This window comes from Bombina bombina, chromosome 2 (genome assembly GCF_027579735.1).
Source record: "Bombina bombina isolate aBomBom1 chromosome 2, aBomBom1.pri, whole genome shotgun sequence".
Lineage (NCBI taxonomy): Eukaryota > Metazoa > Chordata > Amphibia > Anura > Bombinatoridae > Bombina > Bombina bombina.
In genome coordinates, this window is record NC_069500.1 from 1,253,923,844 (window position 1) to 1,253,947,340 (window position 23,497).

The 23,497-nt window shown below is 38.7% G+C and overlaps 1 protein-coding gene across 1 annotated transcript in view; it reads right to left on the reverse strand.

Annotated features, from left to right (window-relative positions):
- Positions 1–23,497, reverse strand: part of NWD2 (NACHT and WD repeat domain containing 2) — a 684,859-nt gene that overhangs the window by 51,428 nt on the left and 609,934 nt on the right. The window contains 2 exon segments of the mRNA XM_053704071.1: positions 14,938–15,527; positions 19,473–19,617. Coding sequence (XP_053560046.1) covers positions 14,938–15,527; positions 19,473–19,617 — 735 coding nt within the window.

Here is a 23,497-nt window from a genome sequence, read left to right on the forward strand (position 1 = left end):
CAAGATAACAAATTAATATCTATGGAATGCATTGGCTCAAACAGAGCTTGTTGCAAAACTTTAAGAACAAGATTAAGACTCCAATGTGGAGCAAAAGATTTAAACACAGGCCTGATTCTGACCAAGGCCTGACAAAAAGATCCGCCAGACGCTTGTGCAGCAAAATAGATAATGCAGAAATCTGACCCTGACAGACAAACCCTTCTCCAGACCCTCCTGGAGAAAAGACAAAATTCTTGGAATCCTGATCCTACTCCAAGAGTAGCCCTTGGATTCACACCAATAAAGATTTTTACGCCATATCTTATGGTAAATCTTTCTAGTAACAGGCTTACGAGCCTGAATCATTGTCTCAATGACCGACTCAGAAAATCCACGCTTAGATAGAATTAAGCTTTCAATCAGCAGTCAGCTTCAGAGAAACGAGATTGGGATGAAGAAAGGGACCCTGAAGTAGAAGGTCCTTCCTCAGGGGTAGTCTCCACGGAGGTAGAGACAACATTTCAACTAGGTCTGCTGCACACAAGATCCTGCGAGGCCACGCCGGAGTGATTAGAATCACTGATGCGCTCTCCTGTTTGATTCGAGCAATGACTCAGGGAAGGAGAGCAAATGGAGGAAATAGGTATGCCATTCTGAAGTTCCAAGGAACTGCCAATGCATCTATCAGGTAGGCCCGAGGATCCCTCGACCTTGAACCTTATTTTGGAAGCTTGGCGTTCTGTCGAGACGCCATCAGATCAAACTACGGTACCCCCCATTTGATGGTTAACCTGGAGAACACCTCCGGATGGAATTCCCACTCCCCTGGATGAAAAGTCTATCTGCTCAGGAAATCCGCTTCCCAGTTGTCCATGCCTGGAATGTGGATGGCAGATAGACAACAATTGTGAGCTTCCGCCCACTGAATGATCCAAGCCACCTCCTTCATGGCTAAGGAACTCTGAGTTCCTCCCTGGTGGTTGATGTAAGCCACCAAGGTTATGTTGTCTGACTGAAACGTGATAAACCAGGCTAAAGCCAGCTGAGGCCAAGCCACCAAGGCATTGAAGATCGCTCTCAACTCCAGAATGTTTATGGGAAGAGCAGATTCCTCCTGAGACCACAGTCCCTGCGCCTTCACTGAGTTCCAGACTGCTCCCCAGCCTGTCACACTGGCGTCCCTGGTTACAATCACCCATGAGAGTCTCCGAAAGCATGTCCCCTGAGATAGATGTTCCTGAAACAGCCACCTTGTCGACTGATCTAGAGCTATCTTCTGAGACAGATTTGCATAATCTCTGTTCCATTGATTGAGCATGCATAACTGTAGAGCTCTCAAATGAAATCAAGCAAAAGGAACTATGTCCATAAAAGCCACCATCAGACCAATTACCTCCATGCATTGGGCCACTGATGGCCGTAGAGCAGACTGTAGAGATAGGCAAGAGGAAAGAATCTTGGCTTTTCTGACTTCCGTCAGAAATATTTTCATTAATTGTGAATCTATAATTGTTCCTAGGGAGACCACTCTTGTAGCCAGAACAAGAGAACTTTTTCCCAAATTCACCTTCCATCCGTGAGCGAGAAGAAAAGACAACAAGATCTCTGTGTGAGATTTTGCAAGTTGAAAAGATGGTGTCTGAACTAGAATGTCATCCAGATAAGGCACCACTGCAATTCCCTGAGACCAAATCACTGCCAAAAGAGCCCCCAGGACCTTTGAGAAAATTCAAAGGTCAGGCCAAATGGAAGAGCCACAAACTGAAAGTGTTTGTCCAGAAAGGCAAATCTCAGAAATTTGTGATGATCCCTGTGAATGGGAACATGGAGGTACGCATCCTCCAGGTCTATGGTTGTCATAAACTGACCCTCTTGAACTAGAGGAAGAATGGAACGGATAGTCTCCATCTTGAAGGACAGCACTCTGAGAAACTTGTTGAGACACTTTAGATCTAGAATGGTTTAACCCTTGTAAGGAATCGCCAAAAGTTTAGACTTAGAGGAAACATCTGCTGACCAAGATTTCAGCCATTACACTCTACAGCCATTTTGACTCAGACAAAGCATCAAACCAATATTCTGCCGCACTTATCATGGTAGCAATACACACCGCAGGTTGCCATTGGAGACCCTGATCAATATACATCTTTTTCAAGTAACCTTTTAACTTCTTGTCCATAGGACCCTTGAAAGAGCAACTATTCTCAATAGGAATAGTAGTCTGTTTAGCCAGGGTAGAAATCACCCCTTCTACCTTGGGTATCATCTGCCATGACTCCTTAATGGAGTCAGCCACTGGGAACATCTTCCTAAAAACCGGAGACGGTGAAAAAGGAATTCCAGGTCTCTCCCATTCCCAGGCAATAATCTCTGTAACCCCGTCTGTCACCGGAAACACTTCCACAGAGGAGGGGACATCAAAGTATCTATTTAATTTACAAGATTTCTTAGGGTTGACGACAGGGGTATCGGAGTCGTCCAATGTAGCCAAAACCTCCTTTAACAAAACACAAAGGTGTTCAAGCTTAAGAGGCCCATTTATCAAGCTCCATTTGGAGCTTGTGGGCCAGTGTTTCTGGTGAGTCTTCAGACTTGCCAGAAACAGCAGTTATAAAGCAGCGTTCTAAAGACCGCTCCTCCATAACCCTGTCCACCTACTCTGATGAGGCGGACAGGAATCGCCACAATTCAACCCAATCGAGTACAATCGGGTTGATTGATACCTCCCTGCTGGCGGCACATTTTTTGCGAGTCTGCAGGGGGCGGCGTTGCACCAGCAGCTCTTGTGAGCTGCTGGTGCAATGCTGAATACAGAGAGCGTATTGCTCTCTGCATTCAGCGAGGTCTTGCGGACCTGATCCACACTGTCGGATCTGGTCCGCAAGACCTTTGATAATTTGGCCTCAATATCTGAAGGAAACAACTTCAGCATCAGAAGAAGGAATTATACTATTCGAATCTGAGATCTCATCCTCAAAGGCTACTGAAGTATCTTCCTCTTCAGACTTATGAGAAAGAGCAACTTGGTTAGCCTGAACTGGATCAGAAACTTTACTATTTGATTCTCTAATTTTAATCTTGCTTCTTCCCTGAAGCATGGGAATGACAACTAGAGCTTCAGATACTGCCTTGTATACCTGGGAGATTGTGAGGAAGATTGTGAGGAACCGCAGGGCACTGCATGTGTTAAGGCTTGGGACGTTTGAGGAGAAAGTTGTGGCATTGCTTGAGCAGCATCAACCTGAGAGAGTGGAAATGTGTTTAAAATTGTATGCTCTATCTGAATCATGAAAGAAAATTTGGGGGTTTTACATCCCTTTACGTGTTGAGCTTGAGCACAATTCAACTGCTGTAAAGTTGAGAGCTTTTTAAGACCTGAAGTAAACCATTACTATTAATAGTGTAGCACAGAACTACATGAAGTACTCAGCTAATTGCGTATCATTGGTTTAGAGCTCATGAAATATCCCACATGGATTTTACTGTGCACGCACAGAGAAGTCTATCATATAAGAGATTTAGTGCACCCCCTCATCTGACATGCAGATGTTAGCGGGCCCTAGAATACCACTCACGCATTAAAAAATAAACTTTTTTTTTTTTTTTTTCCCCTTTTGTTTTTATTTTTGGTTTTTGTTTTGTGTGAATGGAGTGGATATGAATGGAATGACTAAAGAATTCAGGTAAATACCCGACAGCGGGGTTTAGAGAGTAACATGTATATTGAGGACTTTTATAGGGTTTAGCATGGCCTGGTGGGGAAGGTTGTAAGATGTGACGGTACAAACCCTTGATTGTTGTAATATGGATAAGGGAATATGGGTTGTTATTGTAAACATATTTGTCCTTTTTCCTCTGTCACTAGAAATTGATGTTATGCTGTCGGTTGGAAAATAAAAATTAAAAAAAAAAAAAATTAAAAAAAAAAAAAATTAACTGGATTTGTAATACAAGCATAAAAATAGAAGAGTGTTCTTGAGGGATGTTAAGGCACAATAGCTCTAATATTTTTGTTCTCCATTTGTAATCTAGCGCTGAATATGATGTTTTTGTACAGTGATATCTAAGAGAGTGAGGACCCTGAAGGTAAAATATGTCAAGTTCAAAAATGTTTTATTAAGAAATATATCTAGTAAACAAAACACTTATTAGTTGCTGTACTTCTGGGACACATATTATTAGTTTTTGGTTCACTATTTATTCTCCATTAACGAATAAAGAACATTTTAAATGTGACGTATATGAAAGAGCATTATTTATATATGTTAATTTATGTTTTGCAATAAAAATAGGTTAAGATCAGGGCTGGACTAGGAATAAAAAGCAGCCCTGGAAAAATATAAAGAGCAGCACTATTTTCCGTTAAGTCGGTAGAATGCACACACCCCATTTTTCTCAAAGTGGATTACTGGGATACTCCATGCCCACTATTTTTTTCAGAGTTAAATTATATTACTTTGCATTAAATAAAAATGTTAGATTGATGTGATATATTATTATTTTTCGTTATTCGTAGAGCGCCAATAGATTCTGCAGCGCTAATATAGGCACCCTACAAACCAATTAATCAACCCTTTAAATTGTAGCTTTCAAGCCCCAGCTGCTGCAGCCCACCGGGAAATCTCCTGGTATCCTGGAAGGCCAATCCGGTCCTGGTTAAGATAAGGCTGTTTACTAAAATTTGAAGTGCATCCTTATGTACAGATTACTGCTTGGCTGATATGGACATATATATAACTACTCTAGACAGAAGCTTTTTGCGCATTTAAGTTGTGCTCATATTAAAAGTTAAAAGTTTGTGCGACACACGTTAAAAAAAATATCACGACCATGTTAACTTCTCCCATAGACTTCAATGGAGCATGAAAACTTAAAAAAACCAAAAACATACTAGCGCTCTAACCAGATCTAACCAGATCGCATTTATTCAAGTGCGCTTAACCTGACAAGAATTATGAATATTTAACATTCCAATGCTTTACACATAGAAGAATGTATTACATTTATTCTGACGGATTTTTGGTAAAATTTATAGCTATACATATATATATACACATGACCGCTACAGAGAACTAGATGCCCTATTAAAAACAACCATTGATAGTATGAAACAGGATATTGACAGGCTAAAATACAACAAGTTTCTACGTGATACAGATGACTACAGTAACAATAAGGTGTACCAGTGGAACACACAGACCTTTAGGAGACAAAAGAAACAGAAGAAATTGAATAGAGGGAATGCACCAACAAATAAGAGTCAGATACCTGGACAAGGGAACAAAAAACAAGTGACATTTTCAGACACTGAAGAGTCCAACGAAGATAATGAAATCAGAGACTTTGTGGACTATATGTCAAGTGGTGCATCCTCTGATGAGGAAGCCCTTATACAATCTAATGAGGGTCTCACGAATACATTATCAATAGGAAGTATAGAACCTTCAATAGCTTTGAATATTGTAGTCTCTACAGGTATTCTAAAATCAGGGAGTAATGGCAAACATAACAACAAATATACTAGGGTTCTAGATATACAGCCTTGTACACACCAGACCGTTGACAATACTGAGGTACAGGTTTTTCAGGAGGTGGGGGCCAGAGGCCAGGGGGGAGGAAGAGGAAGAGGAGGAAGAGGAAGAGGAAAATACAAGGAACCACAGTCCCAGAGAGAGCAGTATACTCTAAGGAGAGGAACACAAAACAAGTACAAGATATGAAGATAATAAATATATCAAGTATAGTGCTTAGTGAGGAAGAGATGTCATCATTGAAATTGGGTTTAAATTTTGTTCCCTCTGCAGACTTCAATGTGTTTGATACCCTAGTAGATGTCAATAGGTTTGTAAGGACATTAACACTGAAAAAGCATTTTACAAGTGATGAAGGGGTGGAAACTGAAACACATTTGAGTACTGCAGAGGAATCTTTTGTAATGAATGATTTCTTCCAAATAAAAGATGCTGCTGATTTCCTTTCCCTTTACCACCTAGAAAGAGAAAGTTGTCCCCCTTCTACTATGAAACGGATACACAATGGCTTCAGACGCAAGTCGAAATTTTACCCTACACAGTCAAGGGGCTTGATTTTAGAACTCTTTCATAAGAGAGTAGAGGAAGATCTAATTAAATTAAAAAATGAAACTAAAAATTGTAGGTCCAACTTAACTAACAAAGAGAAAGAGGGTCTTAGAAAATTGAAAGAAAGAGATAATATAGTCATCAAGAGCTCGGACAAGGGGGGTACTATTGTAGTAATGGACAAGAGTACATAAAAAGAAGAAGCACACAGACAATTAGAAGATGTAAATGTTTACAAGACACTTCATACTAACCCCACCAAACACTTTCAAGAACTGTTGAAAGATTTACTTGATGATGGCCTGGAACAAGGGGTGATGGACTTGTCGACCTTCGAATACTTATATATTCATGAGCCGGTGACACCTATTTTCCATCACTTACCGAAGGTCCACAAGTCCATCACCAATGTTAAGGGCAGACCTATTGTTTCAGGGATAGGTTCTCTTTTTGAGAACCTGTCCAATTGGATAGAGTCCCTACTACAGCCACTTGTTTGCAAGTTACCCTCATACTTGAGGGATACCAAACATCTACTTAACTCACTGAAAGAAATTACCTGGAGGGAGGGGTATAATTGGCTCACCATTGATGTGGTGAGCCTGTACTCCTCCATACCACATGAATTTGGTTTATTGGCCATCAGAGAAATGATGGATCTCCTTAGTGATTATGAGGATTCTCTTAAGGAATATATTGTTAGAACTGTTCACTTTCTGCTGACCCATAACTACTTTGAATTTGAGGGCAAATTCTATCTGCAGAGACGTGGGGCGGCTATGGGGGCCAAATTTGCCCCAGCATACGCCAACCTATTTATGGGTTGGTGGGAGCTGTCCCACGTCTATGCAGATGGAAATCCTCACAGGGAGTCACTTGTAGGGTACAAACGCTATATCGACGACCTCCTGTTTGTATGGGTGGGGTCTAAAGCGGAGAGTGAGCAGTTCATAGCCTACCTCAACAACAACAAAGTGGGTCTAGAATTCACTTCCCACTTTGAAGAGAATGAGATTGACTATCTAGATCTAACACTTGAAGGAGATCCTAACAGGAGATGCATATCCACCTCACTATATACCAAACCTATATCCGCAAATTCCCTTTTGCATGCGAAGAGCTGCCACCCTAAGCACATGCATTATGGGGTGTCCAAAGGGGAAATGATAAGGATTAGACGTAATTGCTCTGATGACGATGCCTTTCTTAGCTGTGTGGCATGCGACCTAACACAGACAAGCAAGGTCTTTCAATCTTCTAGTACCCAGAAGGTCTTTAACTGTGGCTTTTGCACAAATTGTAGATCAGACCATGCTATATATATGGTGACATGTACAGCCTGTGAGAAACAGTATATAGGATGTACTTCCAGAGAGACAAGGGTTAGGATCAAGGAACACCTATATGATATAGAGAAGAACAGAGCCACAACAGGAGTCTCAAAGCATTTCATATTTGAGCATGGGGGAGATACAAGTACATTCACCTGGATGATCATTGATTTAATAATGAAAAAGCCAAGAGGTGGCAATAGGGTACATGCCCTCTTCAGAAAGGAGGCCTATTGGATTTTTACGCTAAGGACGCGTAAACCAAATGGCCTAAATATAGATGGGGATATTATTAACTTCTGGGAGTAAATATGCAGTAGGATGGGTCATATATAGTAACTAGCCTAAGTAATAATGATAAGTATACCTGTTACTTAATTTTCTCTCTATACTGAACTCCAACAGAAGTTATATGATGTCTCTCCATATATTGAATATTGATCACTAATAGAAGCTAAATATCAGGGTATAGTCTAAGCCTTTACTTAAATAAAAGATGAGGATAACTATCTTGTATTTATGCATGTATAATATATACGTTTATCCACTATTGATGTTATAACAGATAAGTAGCACTAAATAAGATTATGATGGATTTGATAATATATCTTACGAAATACATGTAATATTACAAGAAGAGAAGACATATCATAGACAATCAGGGGTTAATTGCACTGAAATTAAGTGTGCTTGCCTTTTATTATGTTACTGATAGTGCTGATCTGCTGTCCCTTTAAGTCTCCATACATCAGTTTTCAGTGGGAAAAGTGGTAACCAATGAGAATGTGAGGGAGCGTATTTAAGCTCCACAGGTGCTAGTCAGATTAAGTCTATGAATAAGGCTAGATAGCCGAAACGCGTCAGACTGACGGATTTCCCACTGAACTTTTATGTTTTTACTATGTGTGCCGTGGATTTTAACTAAATTTGAATAAAGGAAATATTTTAACTATTTGGAATGCGGTTATCGTTTGATCTTCATATATATATATATATATATTCCTCCTGTGCCTACAGTTCTATTCCAAGCTACTCTCTTCAGTGCTGTTTAGTGATCTTCTGGAACTTCACACTGGGTGCTGCCATCTTGGAATTTAAGTATTCTTGCATCCTGTGACAGAAGGGTTCCATAACAACAGACCACTGATATTATCTTCTTGACAAACCTTATTGTGCACTAAAGTTTAGTATGCATAATACAGAGAGTGGGAGCTATACATGTCTGCAGAGGCTGCATTCAACACATAAATTAAGCATCAATTAAGGTGTGGGTAATAAGAATAGATGAGTAATAATGGTAAATGGGTAATTAGTGTGGAGGGATTTATATGGGTAGGGAGTAACAAGGCTAGAGGTTTAATAATAGCAGGTGGATACTTATGGTAATTAGGGAAGGTTATTATTATGTTAGAGAGTATTTAGAGTAGAGGACTAAACAAGGTGTGATATAAGAAGCTGGCACTTCTCACCCACCATGCCTAGTGTTGAGGGGTAATAATGGTAGATGGGTAATTAGGGTAGGGGTAATTAGTATAGAAGGATAATAATGGTAGGTGAATAAATAGTGTGGAGGGCTTTATATGGGTAGGGAGTATAAAGGGTAGAGGGTTAATAATAATATTTATGGTAGTTGGGGAGGGGTATAATTATGTTAAAGAGTAATTAAGATAGAGGACTAAACAAGGTGTGAAATAAGGAGCTGGCCCTTCTCACACACCATGCCTTAAAGTTTGACTAAGTAAGTCATAAGTATCAGGAGGGCTTGCACTATAGACTGAACCGATATGTATTAGATTGGGGGGTTACAACCCAGACACATTGTTTGTGCAATGGTTAGGAGGCATTATGTATGGGAGGTTATTAAAGATGGGTGTGTGTGTGATATTTGAGTTGGGGGGGTTACTAAATTGGCCAACAGTAACACAACTTAACTAGAGAGTGTGTTGGTTTAATGGTGGAGTTTTGGTCAGGGTGGGGTTAATGTAGTGTTGGTCTGGTAGGTTAGGACATTTACAGTGTTGTCTGGTAGGTAAATACATTTATGGCATTTAGAGGGTTAAATGCTATGCTCTCTCTCTGACATCCCCATCATTAATTAGATTGTGAGAGGGGAAGGAGCAGTGCTGATGTTGATGGTTTTAACGTCCTTATAGGAATAGGTCTTAGGGTGTGGATGAAATAGAACAGAGTTTGCTGGGTTTTTTACCTCAGCTCTCAGGAGCTCTGTTTATAATGGAAGAAGCATTCTTGTTTCAGTGCATTTCAGCTCTGCAGTGCTCCCTAATTTTAATATCAATTTTTCTTTTGAAATTTATCTCACAATACCAGGAAATCTTGCTGAACTGAGAGAAATATAATATATAACAATCTAAAAGCCAATACAGGTTAAAGCCCAATAATGACAATGTATTTTGATTTGTACTCATTCCAAACACAAGGGTTTTTATCAGTGCTGGGTGCTTTCATTCTAAACCTTGCAATCCACCTAGGAGATGTTGCTTTTTTTAGAGCCATATTATGTTTTATCTAAGGGAGCTCACAGTGAATATGATAGTCAGTGAGTTTACTTTATGAATTGATCTCCGAGGTCAGCAAACCATGGGGGCTAAATTTATCTGGGCCAATATCCCCTCTTTTGACAATGTTTTGGCTAAAAGACACAGCTATAAAGCTTTCTCTGACTCTTTGAGTTCTCTTAGGGATTGTGACCCATATTTCTATAGCCTGATTCATTTTTTTCATCTGTTCTGTAAGATGAAGTAGTGTAAAGGTTATGTATCCTGTCATATTTATCAAGTGATGATATTGATTAGAGCAATCATCCTTTCTCTAGATATTCTTAAAAAAGTAATGAGTCAGAGTAGATAAATTATTATTTCCAGGTCTCAGGCTGAATTTATTCTTCTCATTTCCACTATAAGGTAAGACCTTGTTTTTAATGAATGGTCTCAGTCTGAAAAAAGCATATTCCTTGTAGAAGTATTTTTTTTAACTTCTCTCTGAATCTACTTTTAAAATCTTGCAGGATGATCCTAAGAAAATGAAGGCAATTTATATTTTATGCTACTAAATTCCATTTAATGAGAGTTCCTCATTCAAATATGACATTAAATACTGACTAAAACAATAAAAACATTTGTTAGCCTGCAATATGGACCAGATATTTCTGCTGCTTATCGAGGTTGCTCCTGTAAGAGTTTGATGGATTATTTTAAGGGTCTGACCCCTATAAATAAGACTATGGATACGTTCATGTTTATTGCATTAGCTATTTTATTTATTGCTGATGCTTGCATGTGCAATTTTGTTGTAGGGCCAAGGACTACAGTCTTGTTGCAGAGCCTTATGTCTCAAGACCTGAGTAACAGAAAATGAAGTCAAGCAGTCTCTTCCCAGACATTATCCATAGGCAGGGCAGGCTCAGGATATTATGCTGCCTTGTTCTAGAATTAAATGACACTCCCAACTCTCTGTTCACTACAATCTAAACACAACCCTAGCCAACCATAGTGTGAAAGATTAACATTCAGTAGATTGAAATGTCACACAAGAGCATACGGATACCCAATTGATGGTCCCTATGTGAAAGACATTTCTATTAAAATTCACTAAGCTGGCATATTATTTTATGTGCCGCTCCTGAAAAATGTTAAAAAATGTCAGGACACAAACGCTCCAGCTTCCGTGCCACAGGGAAATACAGTGTTGCACAATGATGACATCATCAGCATACACAGCCGTCATGTAGCCTCAGAATAGATGCAAGGTGCAAAGCCAAAGGAAGCGGGAACCAACCGCTCTATGCGATACAAACAAAAAAATTGTGAAAATAAAACCTTGACAGACATGGACAGGTAGGTAGACTACCTACCTGTTCATGTCTATCAAGGTTCTATTTTTACAATAAACCTATGTTTTCATTTTGGACCTGCTGTGCAGCCTTTTTCCCAAATGATCCAATTATACAGTTTGCCCTGCCCATATGGGTTAAGTCCTTTTTGACCATAATCTGGAATCTATTAATAAAAAAATAACGGATAGTAAAGGTTTTCTTTTTGTTATTCAGAAAAAAAACACAATGGTATGATCAAACTATAATAAGCATTTTTTATAGGCCCTACTCAAGTGTTGGCAAATCCTCCAAGTTCAATTCCAAACAAAATAACAAGTTAAGTCTGAGTAAGCTTAATGTTTAAAATGTTTTTAAACAAGCTCCAAATTTGGGCTAGATTACAAGGGGCACGCCAACTGTAACGCGCATGCAATATGGAGCATTTCATGGCTCTTTGCTTTCGATGGAAATAACGAGCGTATTACGAGTTGAAAGTAAACATGTTCAATTGAGCGCAATCAAATTTAACGAGAGTCGGTTAGCGCACATGAAAAAGTAGTAATCTTAAGGCTAGTTATTAAAATATTACATTTTAAATATTAAAACATATTAATACAAATTGTTGCCCTAAGATATATATATATATATTTATATATCTTACACAACCTTAGCACTCCCTGTAAGGTAACAATGGCGGGTGCAGAGTCTCCAAACACACTCCAAAGAAATAACTTGCACCCAGTACATAACTACTTGCTGAATCTAGTGTCTAGGGCAGAGACACTTTTTCCTTGGCTCCTGGAGTTGGATTAACAGTGCTGGAGAGAGCGTGTTATTGTGCATACGCTGAAGACACGCTGGTCACGGATCACAGAAGACTGGTAAGCACTGCTTGGATTTTTCATATATTAACCACTTATTCAAACCCTAAAATGCTCTTCTCCATTTTCAACTCTCTCCTCTACCCACCTGCACCCCCCCATCTGCATTCAGTGCTCAAGACCTGGCTAAATACTTTTTCAATAAAATACTTACCATAAAAAGAAACATCCCAACACAAGCCTGCAATTTCCTAGATTCACTCCCAGTCACCCCCTCTGTCACTCTCTGCACCCTCCTCCCAACCACTTAGAGTGAAGTGACTTCCCTATTGTCTTCCTCACACCTCACTACCTTCCCACTTGACCCTATTCCTTCACATCTAATACCTTCTCTGTCTCCCACCCTCACTCTGGCTCTTACTCACATATTCAACCTATCCTTTTCTATCAGCTCATTCCCTGCCTCCTTCAAACATGCACCCCATACTAAAAAAACCTCCCTACACCCTAACTCTCCTGCAAACTACCGCCCTGTATCACTGCTCCCTCTAGCTTAAAAAATCCTTGAAAAACTAGTTTTCGATCTCCTAACTCACTTTCTGTCCTACAACTCATTGCTTGACCCCCTGCAATCTGGCATCCATCCCCAACACTCAACTGAGACTGCCCTAACCAAGGTTACTTATGATCCCCTTTCTGCTAAAAACAAAGGCTACTACTCTATACTCCTCTTACTTGACCTCTCTGCTGCTTTTTACACTGTTGACCATCCACTTCTCCTAAGGACTCTCAGCTCTCTTGGGCTCTGTGACACTGCCCTCTCCTGGATTCACTTTTATCTCTCTAACAGATCCTTCCTCGTCTCTTTTGCTGGTGACTCCTCCTCTCCATTGCCTCTGTCTGTTGGGAGTACCTCAATGCTCTGTCCTGGTTCCTTTACACTTTTCTATTTATACTTCTTCACTGGGTAAACTTATCAACAGCTATGGCTTCAACCACCTCTATGCTGATGATACCCAGATCTACCTTTTGACCCCTGCACTCTCTCCTTCTGTCAATTCTCACATTAGCGACTGCTTATCGAGCATTTCCTCCTGGATGGCCTCTCACCACCTAAAAATAAACATTTCCAAGATCGAAATACTTCTAATTCCCCCCTATAACTCTACTCCAGTTTCTAATTTTTCAATCACTGTTGACAGCATCACTATCTTCCCATCACCCCAAGTCCGCTGCCTCGGAGTCACACTTGACTCAAATCTGTCCTTCATTCCCCACATCCAATTGCTCTCTTCATCCTGCCGCAACCACCTACGGAATATCTCCAAAATTTGTCCGTTTCTGAGTGATGAAACTACTAAACAGCTAATCCACTCCCTGGTAATTTCCTGACTTGACTACTGTAATAACTTACTAACTGGCCTCCCTCTCTCCCGCCTCTCTCCCCTTCAATCTATCGTAAATGCATCTGCCAGGCTAATCCACCTCTTTCGATGCTCTGTTTCTGCTGTACCTCTCTGTGAGTCTCTTCACTGGCTCCCCATTCACAGGAGAATTAAATTCAAAATTCTCATCCTGCCCTACAAAGCCCTCACCAATGCTGCCCCACCCTACCTGTCCTCACTGATCAACAAATATACTTCAGCCCGCCCCCTAAGATCCAACAATGACATGCTCCTTGCGTCCTCTACCATCACCTCCTCTCATGCTAGACTACATGATTTCTCTTGTGCAGCACCAACCCTGTGGAGCTGTCAGAATCTCCCCTAACCTCTCCTCCTTTAAACGTTCCCTAAAGAACTTTTTGTTCAGGGAAGCCTATCACCCGACTCATTAACAAATGAACTTCACTTACCTAACAGTTGCCCTCATCTATCTCCTCACTAATATCATTCTCACTTTTGCAGTCCCCACCTTCTGTTTCCCATACTCCTACCCATCTAGATTGTAAGTTCCCACGGGAATAGGACCCTCAATTACCCCTGTATTTGTCTGTAAAAAATGTTTTGTCTTTTATTGCATTGTTTCTCCGTTGTACTTTTATCCTTGTACCCATGGGCAGCGGAATCTTTTGACGCTTTATAAATAAATAATAATATATTGCAAAGACCTTGACCTATGGAAAACCCATTTCAGCCTGTTTTGTGCTATCTATTTTGACTATTTACAGTTAGTTTTTGTTACATGTATTATTTACAATGTTATAAGTGTTTGTCCATGCTCAATTCCCATTAATGAACACAATGGTCTTCACAGTGTTCATTTACAATTATATATTTGGATGTTAGAGTAAAATTACTCAAAATAATATCAAATTATGAATTCTACAGATCACAAATTGATGTTTACATGAAAAAACTGCGTTTAAAACATTTTGGCTGTCATCATCAATACTGAATTCATTAGCTGTTTGGCTTTCTCTTTGGCTGAATATCACTTGCTTCCATATTATGTTGTCATTTATGTAATTTGAGAAGTTAAACTAATTGAAATAACAAATAATCTAATGTATATAAATAGCACAGCAAATAAATAAAGTTTACAAGGAAATTCTGATGCATTAAAATGGTCGCCCATCTTCCCAACAAAGAAATTACTGACATCTCTCACCAGAACCTAGTAGTTGAGATAGAAAAGCACAACCAGATATCTTGCATTGTTGTATATGCCAATATGAGAAGTAATTATATGTGTGTATATTTAAATATATGATTTAATTTGTTTGCAGTTCTGATATATGTAGTAACAATATTCCAAACTGGCTAATTACAGATAATGTAATACAATGGGCCCTAGTTTTTTTTATCAAAGAACAGTTTTCTAAGTATATTTTTTTGTGCCAATGTGTTGCTCTGAGAATAACTTGTAAAATAATATACAAAAATGTTTACCTTTTTTGCTACTTCGGCTAGTAAAAGAGTTTTTCCAGTGCACGGCCCCCCATATATTATGAGAGGGGTTATATATCCTGATTTGCATGTTTGCATGTACTTGTGTACATGATTTAGTGCTTCACACCTGTACTCATAGAAGGAAGAGTAATTTTTACAAAGAGACAAGTGTTGCAAAATTTCATCATAAAGATTATCTGTTTCCGTATCAAAATTCTGCTGCACAGTTGCCTGAATTATATCTATCATGTCTTCATACAGTTGCTTCCCAAGTCCTTCAACGTAGTGATTTTCTACCTCTTGTGAATAACCCAGCTTCATGTCGCAATGGGTAACAGACGTGTAGACTCGTAGATTTGCTGATGCAACAATCGTTGGAATAAACTCATCCCTGAGCTTAATAAGCTTTTCCAGGGCTTCTTGATCACGCATAACTTTACTGTCTACTTTAATGACATCTGTATATTTTCCCATCTCTGGAATTTTTACGTGGCGTTCAATGTTTGAAATTTTTCGGATGTAGCAGACACACTTTTTCAAGAAAGCTGCAGTTTGCTTTCCTAGTGCAAAGTCAAATTCATCTTCCAATGCTAAAATAAAACATATAAAAAAAATGATCACATAAATTCTGCCATTCGATCTTTATTAGTATCAAGTTTTGAACCTGAAATTAGCATAACAAATATTCGGCATATACTGTATAAACAGAGCCTTATTTCTCTAAAACCATAATACAAATATAAAAACGAGAAGAAAAGAGCTATACGTTAACTTTTATATTAGTGGCTATCAGTAGCTCTATATGTTCCATTTAAAAGAAGTAATATGTTTTTTTTTTTTTTTTTTTTTAAATAATGGATGTTTCTAAATTAACCTTTTTTGTGTGAGGCTTGTCTGGGATTGCCACTTTCCACCAACAGAACTTTATGATTTGTCTCTAACACTCAGCGAACAATTATAGAGCAGTATCAGTAGCTAATCTTAATGTACATTTAAATGACTTTTATTCACACTTTTTTTCCCATGTAAAAAAAAATATTTTAAATATCATAGACTCAAAGACACAAACAGACAGACCATTCTATGAATGAATCTTTTATATATTGGAGTAGGTAAGATAATATTTGTGATAAGGTGATAATAATGTATTTCCTTTGTAGTAGAGTAGAATACCATAAAATTGAATTCAACTAAAATTAAACTGTTTCCAAGAGGCTCTGGCAGGCTGGTAAGGCAGTGTTTTATTTGTCTGTTTGGTGTGAGATCATAGGCTGAAATGTTACAGTTTCTTGATCAGTATGTGACACTGACCTAAATAAGGTGATGTTTTATTGGAAATGTATTCAATGGCAATGAATTACAGGTTATTATGGAAGTCATTTCCTGTAATATAAACATGACATGCAAGGTTGCCGGATGTGTTTTTGGTGTTCTCGTAATGCTTGCCAATAATAAACAAACCTAGTAAGGCACAGTCAGTATTACAGATTTATATGAACTGTGCGTTCAATGGCAGGGCTGGAAAAATATTATCTTAGTTTACTACTACAATATGTGTGATCCTTTAAAATAATTGTGACTCATGATCAAAATCCTAATGGAAAATCAAATACAAAAAATCCTCCTATACAGACAGATCACACGATTTTGTCAATAAAAACACTATAGGATAGCTGAAATGCAATCAATACTGGCATCATAAAACCACTCATCACCATTACTTGTGAGTTGTCAATGTGTAAACGCAAAGCCCTCCCTTTATTTTTGTCTTGAACTTGTGTTAAACTCAGGCAGGTTTAATCTCACTGGACTAATGAATTTGAAATGTTCTACCACAGTGTATTATATAATATTATAATACAATATTATAATATATAGGTGCCATTATGGATCTGGATCTGTTATCTTATCATTCTAAATAGTGACTTCTTAAAGCAACAGACTCAAAAATGCAAGATACCCATCCTTTATTTTGGACTCTACTCTGGCCAGACTCCCCGCTTTATGAAACCCTGTAGTTCCCAGACACACACAGGTATTATTCCTATAATGCCCAGACTCCCAGTCAGAGCTAAGACCCCCTCACACCTAACATATTAGCTATGACACCCTTGGGTGCCTCTAACACCCATACACAACCTCCTGCCAGAATGAACTCTCACAGTGACGCTCACAATACAATTAAAGGATCCTACACTACATGATCTCACATCCAAGATTAAAAGGTAAATATTCTTACGATGAATTAGTAAGAAATAATATCTAAGCAAATTGTTTATACTTTTCATGAAAAAAAATCATATTCCTATCAAAAATGTTCAGTAGTACACTATCTAACAGAAATAAATATGTGTTAAGGCTGGGAAGAAAGTGACATAACTATATAAAAATATCAAGGAGAATGTATAGTACCTGGTAGGGTTTTTAAGCAATCAGTAAATGTGGTAAACCGAAAACTATATTTTTCCTATAAAAAATTACCTTTATGTTGATTAGCAATCACCACATCAGTGGTTCCATCATTCAATCAAGCCTCAGCAATCATGCGCTATTTTTTAACTATGTAATCAGATGCTAGATCTGTGACATACTGCTCAGAAATGTTGTAATTTTTTTTTTTCTTCTAACAAATCAACAAAAGTTTGGATAACAACTAAATCAACATTATGGTCCATAATGTTGTTCTATCCATCTATATGTACATAAATATTATATATATATATATATATATATATATATATACACTGTATATATATATATATATATATATATATATATATATATATATATATATATATATATATATATACTGTATATATATATATATATATATATATACTGTATATATATATATATATATATATATATATATTCAAAAATACTTAAAAAACTATAGCTCAAATACAAAAGCTCTTAAATACATGTAAGAAAATGTAATGGAGATATTACAACATGCAACACCAATGTTATGCACTACAGTTTAAAGGGACAGTAAACACCTTGATATTTGTATATAAGGTGCCAGATTAGAAGTTGCTAGTTAATGATAGCATGGGTCGCAATAATCAATATCGCTGGACTGTACTAGCATTAGTGCACAACTTGATATTACAAGTCCATGGTAAATCCCATTTACCAGAGGAGAAGGGTTAGCACAGCCGACATCACTCTAGCGCAACCTATACTTTCAATAGAGATCGAAACCACTCTAAATATTGCTCATATTACAAGTTGAAAGTTATAGGTTGCGCTCGAGGGCCAGCTGAAACTGCGCTCGAATATTTAGGACAACTTGAGTTTAGAAGTAAAGTTGAAGGGTTAAAAAAAGAAATCATAAAACACATCAAAAACATATTAAAATAAATTATTACACTCATATATAAACTTTTTTAAATTTAATATTAATAAAAATGTTTAAAAAGGGTTAAAATGGATATGGTACTGTATATGGCAAAGTGTTAAATATCTGTATATACAATATATATATCTGTCTATCTATATCTGTATATATTCATATAGATATATAGGTATAAATATACATTTTACAAAAAATCATATATATACACACAGTATATATATATATATATATATATATATATATATATATATATATAAATATACAGTATATATAAATAAAAATAAAATTTTCTTCTATGTGAAGATCATAGGAATTCCTTAAACACCATCGCCTTTAGTCCAGTGTCGGGTTAGCGCATGAGCGATAACTAATAATAATTTTTTTCAGACCGCCCCATAGAAGTCTATAGGGAGGAGTAAGCAGGGTCATGATATCTGAGGTCCTAAAGGTAGACAGTGCACTTGAGTCTTTTGCTTGTGTGCTAACCCAGACACACTAATATTTTACTTTGAGTGCAGTTAGCACTCAAGCAAAAAAAAAAAAAATAGTTCACCACAATTTGGCACACAATGTTTAATTATGCATAATGAAACAAACTTGCAATATATTTTCGTTATTTATTTTGTCCTCTTTTAATTTAATTTTGCTCTGAAAATTTAGCAATTTCTAACTGCACCCTTAAGTGATAACAACTGCAAAACAGTGCACTTTATACTGACTTTAAAGCCAAGGCTAACCTTGTTGTCAGAGGACTAGGGCCCAGATTCTCCTCCAATTAAGGCAAACGGTGGGAGGAATTTAGCTATTGATAAATAATTGCAGTAAAAAGGATGTTCCTTTGTTTTTAAAACATGAAGACTTGGCGTATACGTTATTCTATAGCTACACAACAAACATGTCTTGTACTTACTGACCCTTTAATCTTTCTTTTTAGATGTACTGGCTGTGAGAAAAAACAATGCAATGTATACAGACATATATCAGCAATGCTAAGCAGTTATTATTATTTGTATAGCTATATTCAGAGCTGAATTGTTTACTTTTTTGGCATTAAACACTCTACCAGTGGAAAGACAAAGGAACACTTGTTTTTGAAAACTTTGCATTTCTGTAACATTAACATTGATCTTGTTACTGTGCAAACAAGAGATCAAATACAAAAAATAGAATTGTTTACCAGAAGATAAATATCTCTTTGCTTGGCTGGGTTTCAGCTTCCCGTTCTCCTGAAGCAATTTCACAGCAGTACTGAAAATTTGCTTTATTTCTTCTGCCACTGCTCTCCACTTCTTTTCATTCTCAGACTTGGTAGACAAATCTATCTAAAAATTCAGAAAAAAATGATTTTTTTTTTTTGTTTCCTGATTGATATAGACAATACTGCTACTCACAATAAAAATACTACAATTTAGGATCATACATATACAGACAAACGTTAGCAGGGACATTTATTTCACAGTCAGAAAACACTGCTACAGCCAAAAAAAAAAAAAAATAATACCTCATTGATATATATATTATTGTAGTGGGATCCAAACTCACATCCACCAAAGTGAACAAACAGGGTGACAGGAACTTGTGTAGAGAGTAAATTATAGAGTCATTTCAGAATTCAACAACTTTTATTCACAAATAAATAAATATATATATATATTATATATATATATATATATCTATACGCACACACACACAGTATAGTTTAATTGCATGCAGGACCAATGAAAAAACAGAATTTATGCTTACCTGATAAATTACTTTCTCCAACGGTGTGTCCGGTCCACGGCGTCATCTATTACTTGTGGGAATATTCTCTTCCCCAACAGGAAATGGCAAAGAGCACAGCAAAAGCTGCCCATATAGCCCCTCCTCGGGCTCCGCCCCCCAGTCATTCGACCGACGGTTAGGAGAAAAAAAGGAGAAACTATAGGGTGCCGTGGTGACTGTAGTGTATAGAGAAAGTAATTTTTCAAACCTGATTAAAAAACCAGGGCGGGCCGTGGACCGGATACACCATTGGAGAAAGTAATTTATTAGGTAAGCATAAATTCTATTTTCTCCAACATTGGTGTGTCCGGTCCACGGCGTCATCCATTACTTGTGGGAACCAATACCAAAGCTTTAGGACACGGATGAAGGGAGGGAGCAAATCAGGTTACCTAGACAGAAGGCACCACGGCTTGCAAAACCTGTCTCCCAAAAATAGCCTCCGAAGAAGCATAAGTATCAAATTTGTAGAATTTGGCAAAAGTGTGCAGAGAAGACCAAGTCCCTGCCTTACATATCTGATCAACAGAAGCCTCGTTCTTGAAGGCCCATGTGGAAGCCACAGCCCGAGTAGAGTGAGCTGTGATTCGATCAGGAGGCTGCCGTCCGGCAGTCTCATAAGCCAATCAGATGATGCTTTTCAGCCAGAAAGAAAGAGAGGTAGCAGTAGCTTTTTGTCCTCTCCTCTTACCAGAGTAAACGACAAACAAAGATGAAGTTTGTCTGAAATCCTTTGTTGCATCTAAATAGAACTTTAAAGCACGGACCACATCTAAATTGTGTAACAAACGTTCCTTCTTTGAAACTGGATTCGGACACAGAGAAGGAACAACTATTTCCTGGTTAATATTCTTGTTAGAAACTACTTTTAGTACGCAAAACAACCTTATCTGAATGGAACACCAGATAAGGTGGATCACACTGCAAAGCAGATAATTCAGAAACTCTTCTAGCAGAAGAAATAGCAATCAAAAACAGGACTTTCCAAGATAGTAACTTGATATCTATGGAATGTAAAGGTTCAAACGGAACCCCTTGAAGAACTGAAAGAACTAAATTTAGACTCCAAGGAGGAGTCATGGGTCTGTAAACAGGCTTGATTCTGACCAAAGCCTGTACAAAAGCTTGTACATCTGGCACAGCTGCCAGTCGTTTGTGTAACAAAACAGATAAAGCAGAAATCTGTCCTTTTAGAGAACTCGCTGAGAACCCTTTATCCAAACCCTCTTGGAGAAAGGAGAGAATCTTAGGAATTTTAATCTTACTCCAGGAGAATCCCTTGGATTCACACCAACAGATATATTTTTCCATATTTTATGGTAAATCTTTCTAGTCACAGGTTTTCTGGCTTGAACCAGAGTATTTATCACTGATTTTGAAAACCCACGCTTGGATAAAATCAAGTGTTCAATTTCCAAGCAGTCAGCTGCAGAGAAACTAGATTTGGATGTTCGAATGGACCTTGTACTAGAAGATCCTGTCTCAAAGGTAGCTTCCATGGTGGAGCCGATGACATATTCACCAGGTCTGCATACCAAGTCCTGCATGGCCACGCAGGAGCTATCAGAATCACCGAGGCCTTCTCCTGTTTGATCCTGGCTACGAGCCTGGGAAGGAGAGGAAACGGTGGAAACACATAAGCTAGGTTGAACGACCAAGGCGCCACTAATACATCCACTAGAGTCGCCTTGGGATCCCTGGATCTGGACCCGTAGCAAGGAACCTTGAAGTTCTGACGAGACGCCATCAGATCCATGTCTGGAATGCCCCATAATTGGGTTAACTGGGCAAAGACCTCCGGGTGGAGTTCCCACTCCCCAGGATGGAAAGTCTGACGACTCAGATAATCCGCCTCCCAGTTGTCTACTCCTGGGATGTGAATTGCAGATAGATGGCAGGAGTGATCCTCCGCCCATTTGATGATCTTGGATACCTCTCTCATTGCCAAGGAACTCTTTGTTCCTCCCTGATGGTTGATGTAAGCTACAGTCGTCATGTTGTCTGACTGGAATCTTATGAATCCGGCCTTCGCTAGTTGAGGCCAAGCCCGGAAAGCATTGAATATCGCTCTCAGTTCCAGGATGTTTATCGGAAGAAGAGACTCTTCCCGAGACCATAGACCCTGAGCTTTCAGGGAATCCCAGACCACGCCCCAGCCTAATAGACTGGCGTCGGTCGTGACAATGACCCACTCTGGTCTGCGGAAACTCATTCCCTGAGACAGGTGATCCTGAGTCAACCACCAACAGAGTGAGTCTCTGGTTACCTGGTCTACTTGAATCTGTGGAGACAAGTCTGCATAGTCCCCATTCCACTGATTGAGCATGCACAGTTGTAATGGTCTTAGATGAATTCGAGCAAAAGGAACTATGTCCATTGCTGCAACCATCAATCCTACTACTTCCATGCACTGAGCTATGGAAGGCTGCAGAATAGAGTGAAGAACTTGACAAGCGTTTAGAAGCTTTGACTTTCTGACTTCTGTCAGGAAGATCTCATTTCTAAAGAATCTATTATTGTTCCCAAAAAGGGAACTCTTGTTGACGGAGACAGGGAACTCTTTTCTACGTTCACCTTCCACCCGTGAGATCTGAGAAAGGCTAGAACAATGTCTGTATTAGCATTTGCCTTGGAAAGAGACGATGCTTGAATTAGAATGTTGTCTAGATAAGGTGCCACTGCAATGCCCCTCGGTCTTAGAACCGCCAGAAGGGACCCTAGCACCTTTGTGAAAATTCTGGGAGCAGTGGCTAAACCGAATGGGAGAGCCACGAACTGGTAATGTTTGTCCAGAAAGGCGAACCTTAGGAACTGATGATGATTTTTGTGGATAGGAATATGTAGGTACGCATCCTTTAAATCCACGGTAGTCATATATTGACCCTCCTGGATTGTAAGTAAAATTGTTCGAATGGTTTCCATTTTGAACGATGGAACTCTGAGAAACTTGTTTAGAATTTTTAAATCCAGAATTGGTCTGAAAGTTCCCTCTTTCTTGGGAACTACAAACAGGTTTGAGTAAAACCCCTGACCTTGGTCCACTGTTGGAACTGGGTGTATCACTCCCATCTTTAACAGGTCTTCTACACAATGTAAGAATGCCTGTCTCTTTATTTGGTCTGAAGATAAGCGAGACATGTGGAACCTCCCCCTTGGAGGAAGTTCCTTGAATTCTAGAAGATAACCCTGAGAGACTATTTCTAGTGCCCAGGGATCCGGAACATCTCTTGCCCAAGCCTGAGCAAAGAGAGTCTGCCCCCTACTAGATCCGGTCCCGGATCGGGGGCTACCCCTTCATGCTGTCTTGGTAGCAGCAGCAGGCTTCTTGGCCTGTTTACCCTTGTTCCAGCCTTGCATTGGTTTCCAAGCTGGCTTAGCCTGGGAAGCGTTACCCTCTTGTCTAGAGGCTGCAGAGTTAGAAGCCGGTCCTTTCCTGAA